The sequence below is a fragment of the Hypanus sabinus genome, chromosome 5, assembly GCF_030144855.1.
Source record: "Hypanus sabinus isolate sHypSab1 chromosome 5, sHypSab1.hap1, whole genome shotgun sequence".
Lineage (NCBI taxonomy): Eukaryota > Metazoa > Chordata > Chondrichthyes > Myliobatiformes > Dasyatidae > Hypanus > Hypanus sabinus.
The window spans coordinates 42,187,123-42,200,232 of NC_082710.1; the positions used below are offsets into that span (position 1 = coordinate 42,187,123).

Consider the following 13,110-nt stretch of genomic DNA (forward strand, 5'->3'; position numbering starts at 1 on the left):
AAGTATATAATTCAATATTTAGAAATATCCTAGTTATTTCAAATGACTGAATTTGTTTCTGCCAGCTCCCAAATCAAAATCATCATTCTTACTTTCTAATTTGAACTGCTTTTCGAAGATTTCCAGACTCGAATTGTGAATTGAACCTCAGAGTTTCTCCATTTTCGGGTATAGGATAGCTAAGGGAAAAAGGACAATAAGACAGCATCTACTTAGTAAAATTATTAGTGAACGTTAAACTACATATTTGAAAACTCACAAGCTTTATTGAACTCACCTTAGAAAATCAAGATCATACACAGTTTTGTCAATAATGTCATTTGCATGAATTAGTCTCTCAATATCCTGGAATATTTTTGTTCTGTAGAAAAATAATAGTTATATGCAATTTTTGCACTTAATTGTTATCAGCTTCTTTTTAAAAGAGTATTGTTTTAACTGATTATTCAGTTTAAAATAAAGAGAATTAGGAAAAGTATTCAAACAAATTCAAGCATTTTCAAAAGCATCCCATGGATCTAAGTTATTTATTTAGTTTGAAGTTTAAATAACTAGGGCACTTCTTTTAATAAATACAAATAACTAATGCAGTTCATAACAATTAATAAAAAGTTAATGAATTACAATTCATCTTCTAAGAACGTTGTATGAATGACAATTTTCTGTGTTTAATCTTGGCCTTCACTTTATGATTAAGAGACTTAAGAATTAAACTAGATTTGAAGATAACTGATATCCATATTTTATCTTTTAAGAAGAAAGATTTATACTGATAATTCTGTGTATGACCAGTAATATAATTATTCTAATATATGTATATTTTGCATTCTTGAGAGCTATAAATTATATTACGCTCTATTTATTATCTATAGAAGAATTTGTGTGCATTACATCATACCAAGTCTTTAAAGATGAGACAACTTCAATCTCAAAATTTTTCTATTCTTCCAATTTAATGCTAAAATACAGGACTGTTAACTTTTCCAAAAATCCAGCTAGTGATCACTTTAAATATAACCATACTTTCCTTTCAGTCTTCCCCTCTTTTTAGAGCATACTGACATATGAATCCATATTTTACATTGAGATTGCCTGATTTATCATTTTTCTTCTCCTTTCAATGAGGTTTCTCAATGCAATGCTTTGAGATAGTACTTGCAATAGTGATATGATAGTGATATGCAATCACTTGCATGCTCACCTTTGAACACCGTAGGGTCTTTCTATGAGAGGTTCCTTGAATGGAGGTGGAATATGGCCAAAATAATCAGGATAAGCCACTTCACCATATTCGGGAACAGATTTAGTCTTTTTAACAATTTCAATATAAAGATCAGGGTCATGAAGTGGTTGCAAGACCCCTGGCTCCGGTAACTCTGAAAATCCTGGTTCTTCAGAACTTAAAGAGGAGTCATCCTCGGCATCAGTGTCAAAGCCAGAACAGCACAATTGACCTAGCTGGGTACCAACCTGTTGCCAAGATGGAGGCTGACCAAATGATGAAACAAATAAAGACTTTCCACACCCTGAGATCTGCTGACAAGTTTTGCTGCAAGTTTCTCCTAGGGTCAAAAATCTGGGTTTGTTCTCAACTCCACTCTCACACCCAGGTTTGCAACATTTAACATCTTCAGAAGCATTATTACAGTGCAGTGACATACTGTTGAAGCCTTTGGTAATCTCACGGTTTAGGCATTCCGCAGGTGGATGCCCATTTTGTTTAGAATACTGACAGTTGACATTGTTTTTGCTTTTCTCAGTACTGTGCTGATCCATGTGTGTTACAGGTTTATGATCCTGTCCAGCTCCTTGATATACTTTAGGTAGAAAGTGCTGGTTTTGTTTAATATCATTTTCTTTAACACTTGCTCTAACTGTATTACTATTTGATGATGGCTCCTCGGCTGTGGGCACAATAATGGGTCCTGTCCGCTTAACATCAATTGCTGATTGATTGATGTTGCTTTTTTCAGCAAAATTATATGCCTAAAACAAAAAATAAACAAAAATTAATATTCATTCAACTGAATTGGAGAATTGTTTCAATATAAAATTTGTAGACCATAAAACTGGGTAAAACTAAGGTAAGTCATGACTGAACATGCCTCTATTTAAATCTATTTTTAATTGTATATATATCCCACGTTAACAGTAATGCCAACTTTTCTTTGATCTATCTGAAACACTGGTGGAGTAAACTATAATATTTGGTTTAATGGAAAGCAAGAATGTGGATTTCTCCAGACTCTATAAAATCCCCTGACCATCAGGTAGTTTTGCATCTAACAAACAGCTTTTTTAAGATATATTTTTACGTTGCAGCCTATTCCAAAAACTAAACTGTAAAACAAGGTTCTAGAAGGAGCAAATGAAAGAATAACCAGTTTCTGATAAATCCTGTGTTGCAGCTGCTCATATTATAGAAATTTGTCCTTACAGGATCACAAATCACTACACAAAATTTTGAGATAGAGAATAAAATTCACTCTCATTGAAAGTGTGGAAAAAATTAAGTAAATCAACTCTAAAGTTTCTTTGGGGATCTCTCTAAAAATAAAACTGGTTAAAGTTGCATTGGTGGCTAGAGTTTGAGGTACAATTTTTGTTCTTTTCAAATAATGTCAAAAGAAATTCACACAGCAGACAGGGCTATAATTTGATAGTACTGAAGGCCTTTAGTACAGGGAAAGCCCTATTAACTAGATATTGTATTACTACACAAAACTGTCTGTCTAGCAATTTCCCATTACATGACTGCACAACTATCAAGAAATGAGAGTTTTCCTATTTCTGAATTCATAAGGGCAAATTTCCATTATCTGGACTGCTGTATTCAGATATAGGGTTGCCTGTAAACTGTTTGACACTGAACAACTTCTCCACTTCCATCCTTCAAATAAAAGCTGTTTCTGCAGTAACCCACGTATGCTTGATTCGTTCAAGGATATATAGAGAATTCTTTATTCCTCTTTCATCTGTTTTCTAATAAACTGATAACAGTATTTGTACTACATTCTACTTTTGCCCTAAATCAGAAAATTTCATCAACTTTGCTCCCAGTTTCCACCTTTACCTCATCTTCATGAGGTTCATCAGTGAGATTGACTCTTTCTTACCTTGACTACGCTAAGTGAATAATCAGCAGCAACACACATTTCAGCTGAGCACAGCACGAGGGAAGTGAAAGCATGAGGGAATTTCACCTATTTTCGGCTCAATAATCACTTGATTGTTTAATGTTGAGGACCACAGAAAATAACCTGCTAATTCAATATGTTTCAATACATACATTTTATGTCAGAGAAATGTATACAATATACATCCTGAATTTTATTTCATTGCAATTCTTAATTCATTAGTTTTATCATCCAGTGAAAACAATGCTTACGTTCCTGCCGTGGATTTACTTGGCAACCACTACAAAGAATGCTAGACAATAATGGTTCACTAAACTTCAGCTTATGTGAACTAAATAGATGTTAGAGGTAATCAAGCAGTATTGGCAATAATAATGGGTCAAACAGAGTGTTTCGAGTTTTCTCTCTCTCTCTCTCTCTCTCTCTCTCTCAAGGACTTTAAGATCATTTTATTCATTATTATTTGGAAAAAATAATAGAAACACCAGGAGATTAAAAAGGAAACCATCGCTCACATTTTCTGTTCTTTAATAGTCTATAATTATTTTTGGAAATTATTATTTTGTCCTTTCAGATTTTGTTTGACCCTACAGGGTATTATGCAAGAAGCAGATAAGAGAGAACAATAATCAAAGGCACAAGCATATTAAAAAAAATCCCCCTGGAAGCTAATCATTGATGTCAGTAAAGCCAAACATTAAACCTTACATCAACAATCACTACATCAAAACAAGTCAACAAGAATACCATGCAGAACTCTGGACCTATTCACATTAGATCACCCAGCCTATACAAGTGGTCAACTTTTATTGTCATTTCGACCATAACTGCTGGTACAGTGCATTGTAAAAATGAGGCAACGTTTTTCAGGACCATGGTGTTACATGACACAGTACAAAAAACTAGACCAAACTACGTAATAAAAAAAACAACAGAGAAAGCTACGCTAGACTACAGACCTACACTGGACTGCATAAAGTGCACAAAAGCAGTGCAGGCATTACAATAAATAATAAACAGGACAGTAGGGCAAGGTGTCAGTCCAGGCTTCGGGTATTGAGGAGTCTGATAGCTTAGGGGAAGAAACTGTTACATAGTCTGGTCCTGAGAGCCCGAATGCTTCGGAGCCTTTTCCCAGACAGCAGGAGGGAGGAGAGATTGTATGAGGGGTGCATGGGGTTCTTCATAATGCTGTTTCCTTTGCGGATGCAGTGTGTAGTGTAAATGTCCGTAATGGCAGGAAGAGTGACCCTGATGATCTTCTCAGCTGACCTTACTATCCATTGCAGGGTCTTGTGATCCGAGATGGTGCAACTTCCGAACCAGGTGGTAATGCAGCTGCTCAGGATGCTCTCAATACAACCCCTGTAGAATGTGATGAGGATGGGGGAAAGGGGTGGGAGATGGACTTTCCTCAGCCTTCGCAAAAAGTAGAGATGCTACTGGGCTTTCCTTGCTATGGAGCCAGTGTTGAGGGACCAGGTGAGATTCTCTGGTAGGTGAACACCAAGAAATTTGGTGCTCTTTATGATCTCTACCAAGGAGTCGTAGATGTTCAGCGGGGAGTGGTCGCTCTGTGCCCTCCTGAAGTCAACAACCATCTCTTTTGTTTTGTTCACATTAAGAGACAGGTTGTTGGCTCTGCACCTGTCTGTTAGCTGCTGCACCTCCTCTCTGTAAGCTGACTCGTCGTTCTTGCTGATGAGACCCACCACGGTCATGTCATCAGCGAACTTAATGATGTGGTTCGAGCTGTGTGTTGCAGCACAGTCGTGGGTCAGCAGAGTGAACAGCAGTGGACTGAGCATGCAACTCTGGGGAGCCCCCCTGCTCAGTGTGATGGTGTTGGAGATGCTGCTCCCAATCCAGACTGACTGAGGTCTCCCAGTCAGGAAGTTTAGGATCCAGTTGCAGAGGGAGGTGTTCAGGCCCAGTAAGCTCAGCTTTCCAATCAGTTTCTGAGGGATGGTTGTGTTGAATCCTGAACTGAAGTCTATGAACAGCATCTGAATATATGTGTCTTTTTTGTCCAGGTGGGTTAGGGCCAGGTGGAGAGTGGTGGCAATGGCGTCATCTGTTGAGCGGTTGGGATGGTATGCAAACTAATTCTGGGCTAAACATGGTCAACATGATTTTAAAATAGAAGTCATACTTTTACTCATTAACTAATGATATGGCTCGTTACCTTAGTTCTGCATTTCAATTCCAGTACCCAAGCATGGACCAAAGCTCCAAAAACACCTGGAACAAGTGCTCCTGAAGGCAGCCACCCAGATCATCATGTAACATAGTATTGATTAAATGGTACTTGATATTATTATTGACACAGGAGATAAACGTATGTACTGGAAGTCCAGAGAAACTCAAACAAAATGCTGAACTCAGCAGGTCAAGCAGCACGTATGGAGAGGAATAAACAATCAATGTTCAGGCTGAGACCCTTCATCAGGGCACACTAATAACAACTCATTTCATCACACATAATGGTTGAACTTTGGGATGGAACTGTTTTGCTTTCAATAGACGGGACACTGGTGCAAGTTCACACATTGCTACATAGATTCCAGTATGATAATTCATAGAAACTCTTTAGCTAGGAATCCAACTAGTTTAGGAGCACAGAAGGTCATCACGGGAGCTAGGATTTCAAGGGGCCATGACCTAATCTATACAGACAGACAGACATACTTTATTGATCCCGAGGGATATAGGGTTTCGTTACAGCCACACCAACCAAGAATAGTGAAGAAATATAGCAATATAAAACCATAAATAATTAAATAATAAGAAGTTAATCATGCCAAGTGCAAATAAGTCTAGGACCAGCCTATTGGCTCAGGGTGTCTGACACTCCGAGGAAGGAGTTGTAAAGTTTGATGGCCACAGGTAGGAATGACTTCCTATGACGCTCAGTGTTACATCTCAGTGGAATGCCCACATATTTGAGGATGGCTGGGTTAAATCTATTTTTATTCTGTTGCAGCATTTATAATGGTGGTTCTAACCCATAGGCCTCATGGAACTTGATATAAGTTTATCATTTTCACTAAATGCTGCAGGTCAGATATGGCAGATATGGGTTAACATCAAGCAAGGAGCATGCTGCAGAAACAAGCAGCACAAATATAAACTAATTCTTCCATTATCTAATCCTCGTGCTCATGTCCTCAGTTCCTGAAATGTGTGCCACATACATCTGACTGAAAATATCAAGCTGCTAAAGTTTACTAAAGACACTTACAAGATCTGCTTAGACAACTGTTCTCAGTCATTTCTGATAGTTTTACGTTCAGCTCCCAACACCAGGAATTAACATCAAGGAAAATGCATCCTCAAAGTAGCATTATCCTGATCATTTTCATCTCTCTGCCACATCATTCAGTGTAGAATATAATGAACTGTAGCTTTACTCAATAGGTGCAGGTGTCGCTGGCTGCTCTAATGGAAAACAAAGACTGACGCATGCATTGCTGCCTAGTTCTGAAATGTTTAACAGAGAAGTGCCCAAAGCAGAAAGGGTTGTTTTTACCTGAAAGTCCTCCATGAGCTCTGGGAAAAACTGCTTGTACATTTCCAATTCTTCTACTGGCCGCCCTAAATCTTGCACTGGCTTTAACTTGCTAAGGTCAGTTTCAATATCATCGTTCTGGGTAAAAAGTGCAAGAAGCATGATTTATTTCTTATATTAATAGAGCTACAAATGTTTCTGCAGTCAAACAATGCTCATTTTTTTTATATCTAACTTAAATACTTTTGCACCTTGTATGCATCCTGTTTAACTAATGTTTCTGGAAATATTTATCAAAATGATTGCTCCCCCCCCCACATATTCTGAGTCATTAAGTAATATGTTTTATAAACAGTGCTTAAAGAATGTGGTTAAAATCATCCACCAAAATTTAAAATCTCTAAGGAATGTGACCGAAGAATTCAATCTAGAAATTCCATCAAACTATCTTCAAGAGTGTTATCTTGCATTGGAAATAAGTTGCTTCCTTTGGAATAAGGACAATGACAAAAGTAGAAATTCTGAAAGCTGTAGATTATACTTTAACAAAACAGTTCACCAAATGATTTGAAATACAAAAAAAAACTAACTTCATTACAGGTTATACCACGAGAAACGTTAATGGATACGAGTATAATAAGAATTGTAAAATATTCACATTTGTCAGAAGAGGTGCATTCAGAACTAGATTTCTGTAAAAAAAAGTCTGCTTTCACTACCTTCTATCATTGCAGCTAAAGCTGACAGTGAAATAGGCTTTTCTGACACAAGTACAAGTTAACAACGAAAACATGTTCTTGTAATACTAAAAATAGATAACTCTCTACTATAAATCAAGGGAAAGAGTTAAATGGATGAAAAATTGAAGAACTTATGAACTTAACATCCCTACAAAGTTTCTTGTCAATACAAACCATTGCTCTGTGAGGTCTAGGTAACACTTTCCATGTTTGCTTAGCACAACCTCTGAACTCAGAAATACAAATGTATATATACATATTATCAACACCAAACATCTCAAAAGATTATTTTAAGAAATAATATGATGTTTCTACATTAATCCCATGCATATGCACGAACCATTAATTTCAATAAAATGTTAAAAAGACAATTTAAAATTTGAGCTGCTTCCTTCCTGATTGTAAGAATCCTTCAATGAAATTGGAAGCTCTATGAGCTTGATGTATGATTTTACATTTGAAATATTTCCCACTTTCATTTATTTAATTCATTATCACCACACATCAGTATGGAAAATTTTATTTTTGTGTCAACTTTCGAATCAGTTCATCTTGTAAAATGTTGCTCGAGTACCTTCTGGTTTTCATTTGCTTCTTCTTCAGTTTCATTGTCTATTTCCACTTCAGTTTCATCAGTATCATCACTTTCATCTACAACATCATCAACTAAAATAGAAGAATTCTTATAAATACATATACTTTCAAATACATTTCCAGTTACTTTTATTTTAAGGCTGAAGAAAGGTGTTGCAAATAGTGAAAACCTACCTTCAGGAGCTAAATTATAGATCTGTGCGACAGGACCATTTATTGGGATCACTGGCAACTGGAACTGGTAAACACTTTTAATAGTTGGAATGGGAAGACGATTTTTAGGGAAACATTTTCTCATAATGAGGCTAGAGATATTGACCAAAGGGTCTAGGGTTCTCACTGAAAGACAATCCTGAAAAACAAAATAATGCATCAGTCAACTCTCTCTTTAACTGTATTATAATCCCAGAGTGCAGTTATTAATTCATAAAACAAAACGCTAACACATTTCTTTAGTGTGACTGTTAAATGCATTAGTGATAAAAATAACCTTCAATATGAAACATTTAAATTATAAATTGCTTTACTTTTCAAAAGTTCATGCAGTAAGCCTACGTGTAACACTGGAAAGTAATACCTCAGTGTTACTACAGAAAAAAAAAATCATGATCAAAATAAACCGTCCTCGTCAATATCTAACTCTCCATTGACCGGCAATCTCTTTAACCAACATAAAATGGATCCCTCAGCTTTCATGTACAGACTTACAAGGTACTAATTCAGAAAATGAGGTTGCAGGAATTGGTCAAGTTGCCAGCTTGAAACCAGGGTCCAGAGAGAATTAAGCTCAGCACCCGTTTATTAAAACTGAATAAAAAATAATTGAAGGTAACATACTTTATTGAAAGGCCAACTTTAGTTGAAAAGCCTGTTAATCTTTACTGATTGGGGACATTATTTATGAACATTAAGAACATTATTTATGTAAGGTCTCCACCATCCAAGAAATCATGAGGTGGCACAGTAGCATAGTAGTTAGCACAGTACAGGTGCTCTAGGTTCTTTTCCCAACGCTGCCTGCTTGCATGTACTATACGTGACCTTGTGGCTTTTCTCTGGTTGCTCCATCCAGAAAAATATACCGTTTGGTAGGTTAATTGGTGACTGTAACTTGTCCCAAGATCAGACTAGCGTTAAATTGGTGGGTTGCTGTGTGGCATGGCTTGAAAGGCCAAAAGGGCCTACTCCACACTGTATACCAATAAATAAATATGCAGGTTTGAGACATTGTGATTTGCTCTTCGGCCATCCTTCAGATTCAAAGATAATTGTTTCAAAAAAATGCTTTATATAATTGACAATTTGTTTTTATTTTCTAATCTATGCCCTTTCTACACTAATATGTGTCCAAGCAATTTCCATGGTAGTCAATACTCTCCCTTCAATTTCCAAACTCAGGGTCTTCTCTGGTTTAGAAGATGCTTTTTTCCAATTTAAATATCTGTGCAGTCAATATAAATTGCAAGGAAATGTGTCTTAAATCCTGAATCTTCTTGTACACCTTACATCAGCTCACTGCTTTCTGTTCTACATCCACCTGGATATCTATTCTATTATTTATCTCCCTTAACTCCAATTGCATGCATTCCTCACATAGTACATTATCAAAGGCTTTTTGCAATCTTCGAAAATTTGCATTTGCTGCATTACACAGAAATGAGCAGGATCTATGGAAATGAATAAACAATAGATGTTTCAAGCCGAGAACCTTCTCTGACCCAAAACATTGACTGCTAACTTATTTCCATAGATGCTGTCTGATTTGCTGAGTTTCTCTAGCATTTTGTGTGTATTGGTTTGGTTTTCCAGCATCTGCAGAATTTCTTGTGTTTAATTTACTTCATTATCCTGAATGCTCTCTGTTATTTTTTTTTAACAAATTAATGAATTTGGTTCAGCATGACCTTCATATCCATTTTGGTTATTCATTTTTTTTCCCCAAAGTTTCCAAATCATTGCTATTTTTTTCTTTTTGTAGGGATTTTTGTTCTAGAACTAACATTAGACAGACTCATCTTCGGTCATTGGCCATCTTCTTGGAGCACCAGCACAATGTTAGGCATGCAAGGCATACAGGTCTAATTTTATTTTCTTTCCAAAATTACATGGAAGATTGCTTTAATATCTACATGCATTAGAAGAGTGCTGGAAATTATGTCACAGATTACTTACTGATGGGTTCTTTAGTCACCAAAGATTTCATTATGGCAGCACGTGAAAGATTTTATGTTCACCGTTTAATAAGTTTAAAATTTCTAGACATATTTGATATATGTTTATTACTGTATTTTAAGACCATAAAATCTATGAGCAGAATTCACTGCCTTCCAGATACATCTGTGACTAGTACCTCAGCCAGGGCTCTTAGCAATTTCATCCCTAGCCTCCGGCACTTTTCTTGGATATACCTGGTAAAGCCCTGGATATGTGTGTACTTCATATATTTTAAGATGTCAGCACCTCCTCTCTGTACTATAAACTATCCGTAGAACACCATTAACTTTCCTGAGTTTTAATGTATTCAGGTCTTTCTCCACTGTAAGAAAGGAGGAGAAATATTCATTGAACACCTTGCCCATTTCTTGCAGCTCCGTACAAAGATGTCCACATTGGCTTCTCAGGGGCCCTTTCTCTCTGTAGTGACTCCTTTCCCCAGATGAGCTCAATACCTTTTATGCATGCCTTGACATTCTATGACATGACACACAAGCCCATATACTTCCAGTTGACCCTGTAATTTCAGTCTTCTCTAAGGCTGATGCTCGGGTGTCCTTCAAGAGGATGAACCCATAAAAGGTGTCTGGTCCAGACAGCATATCCAGTTGAGTGCTATAGATCTGTGCAAACCAATTGGCTGAGTACTTACAGACGTGCATAATTTCTCACTCCTGCATTCGAATGTTCCCATCTGCTTCAAAAAGACATCTGAAGTACCAGTGCCCAAGGAAAGTGTGATGATGTTTCTCAATGACCACAGTCCAGCACTGCTAATATCAACCACAACAAAATGTTTTCAGAGTTTTGTTATAGCGCGAATCATGATGGCAACCATAGGTCACACCTGGATTTCTTGTAGGGTTCTGGATCTCAAATGTCTGGTCTTAACTTCCACAGGTCTAACCCTCAGCAGACTGTGAACCTACTGGTTCATCCGAGGCTTCTGGTTTGGGAAACCCTGGTTATGTTCTCAAAGGCACACACTCATCCCTGCAGCTCTTGATGAAGTTGCTGATGGCCATGACATATTCATTCAGATTCCAAGATGAGTTCTTGAAGATGGTCCAGTCCACAATTCAAAGCAGTATTGCAAGCACTCCTCTGCCTCCCTTGACCATGCCCTTACTGTCCTCAGCACTGGTGCTGCAATCCTTAGTCTCTGCCTGTATACGTGGAGCAGAAGCACAGCTGGGTGATCAAACCTGCCAAAGTGTGGGCATGGGATGGCATGGTAAGCATCCTTAGTGGTGGTGTAACAGCAACCAAGTGTGTTGGCTCCTCTGGTCAAAGTTCCTTTGATGATCGGGAAGGCATCACAGTACACTGTCTTGTGACTGTTGATCACAGTGCTTAGCTCCTCCTTATGACAGCTTGGCATTTTCTACGGGTGAAATGTACACTGTTATCAATACAACAGTGGACATTTCCTCAGCACATAGACACTTGACCACCAGATGTTCCAAGTCAAGGGAGCAGGACTGAGTTAGAAATGCCACATCTGTACAGCTCTATGCATTAATCATGAAGCAACCACTGGTGCCTCTGCCTTTACCCGATACTACTGTCAAGTCCAGGTGGTGGGTGGTGAAATCCTTAGGGAGCAGTTCTGTGTCCGAAGTTCAAATTCAGATTTATTTATTTATCAAATGTACATCGAAAGATATAATGAAATGTGCCATTTGTATTAATAACCAAGACAACCCAAGGATGTGCTTGGGGCAGCCCACAAGTGTCACCACACATTCACCAGCCAACATAGGATGCCTACAATGCTCAGCAAAACACAGAACACAAGAAGCAACAAAACAACAAGAAAATGACCCCCTTTCCTTCCACCCACACACTGACGCATCCACTCACATACACAGATAGTCCTTTAACCTCAGAACCGGGCTCCAAGCCTCTAGCTTCCAGTGGTCTTACAGACAACAGGCCTCTCAGACTCGTAGTTCTAGGGCTTTCACCACCAGGCTTTGACTTGCGGACTTCCAATCAAATTTATGTCATGTCCCCCTATTGGCTCTAGTTCAGGGTTGTCGGGGAAACAACATAAAAGCAAGTTCACCCTTAGTGTAGTGTGTTGTTCGTGCTGGGGAAAGGACAAGGCAGACGAAGGCAGTCCTACTTGTAGTATAATTACATTACTGGCAGACACACCGTCTTAGTCCATGAGTTAGTATTATTTTTGTTGTAAAGTTGAGACAAGTTCGTTCCTGTGGGTTGGGGTGTTACGTGCATGCGCTGTGTGCCCATGTGCGATTCCAGTTCTAGCCAATGACAGGACCTCACATTCCAGGCCTTAACACAACAACTCACATACTAGGGGTCATCAGCCCTCATGCCTCCTGCTCACAGGACATCCAATCCCAGGACCCACCAACCTGGTGGGCCAACAGACCTTGAACTCACTGGTGCTCGTCCACAATGCCTGAAATCTATGGACGTCTTTTGTCACACATTCTGGTCTAGCCTTTGACAACAGAGCAGAGGCCTCGACTCTGGATGTCCTTTGTCACATCATTGGGTTTTGAGCACAGAGCAAAGGTCTAGAATCCAGGGATCCTTTGTCACCTGTGGATGTCGTTGGCCGTGATGTCCCTTTGATCTGGTTATGAGGTCTTCTGTTTTATTTTCCTGAGACAGATGTTAGGAAGGGGAGGTTTTAGGACTGTGTTGCAGTTTTACCTGGAGCCTCTCCTGGCAGCCACGTTTCCCGACACAATGGAGAGGATCTCTGAGCTTCCAGCTGCTTTCCTCACTCCTAGATAGTCTACAGTTCCAGAGTCTGTCAGGTTTGACAACTGCTAGCTCTCTTACATGACCTGAAACAATGTTACTTACTGCTGACTCCGTGACTACAGATTTCAGCTGTAGCTGTTGTAAATGGAAGCACTGATAACTCCCTTGACAGCTG

The 13,110-nt window shown here is 38.4% G+C and overlaps 1 protein-coding gene across 13 annotated transcripts in view; it reads right to left on the reverse strand.

Annotated features, from left to right (window-relative positions):
• The window catches only part of agtpbp1 (ATP/GTP binding carboxypeptidase 1), a 270,083-nt gene that overhangs the window by 106,163 nt on the left and 150,810 nt on the right, over nt 1–13,110 (reverse strand). For 12 of the 13 annotated variants that reach the window (XM_059969829.1, XM_059969822.1, XM_059969828.1 and 9 more), the window contains 6 exons: nt 8,154–8,331; nt 7,960–8,051; nt 6,667–6,783; nt 1,202–1,986; nt 278–361; nt 93–179 (listed from right to left, as the gene is read on the reverse strand). In XM_059969829.1, the coding sequence (XP_059825812.1) occupies nt 93–179; nt 278–361; nt 1,202–1,986; nt 6,667–6,783; nt 7,960–8,051; nt 8,154–8,331 (1,343 nt within the window). The remainder of the gene's footprint in view (nt 1–92; nt 180–277; nt 362–1,201; nt 1,987–6,666; nt 6,784–7,959; nt 8,052–8,153; nt 8,332–13,110) is intronic. The other variant, XM_059969833.1, reaches the window with a different exon arrangement.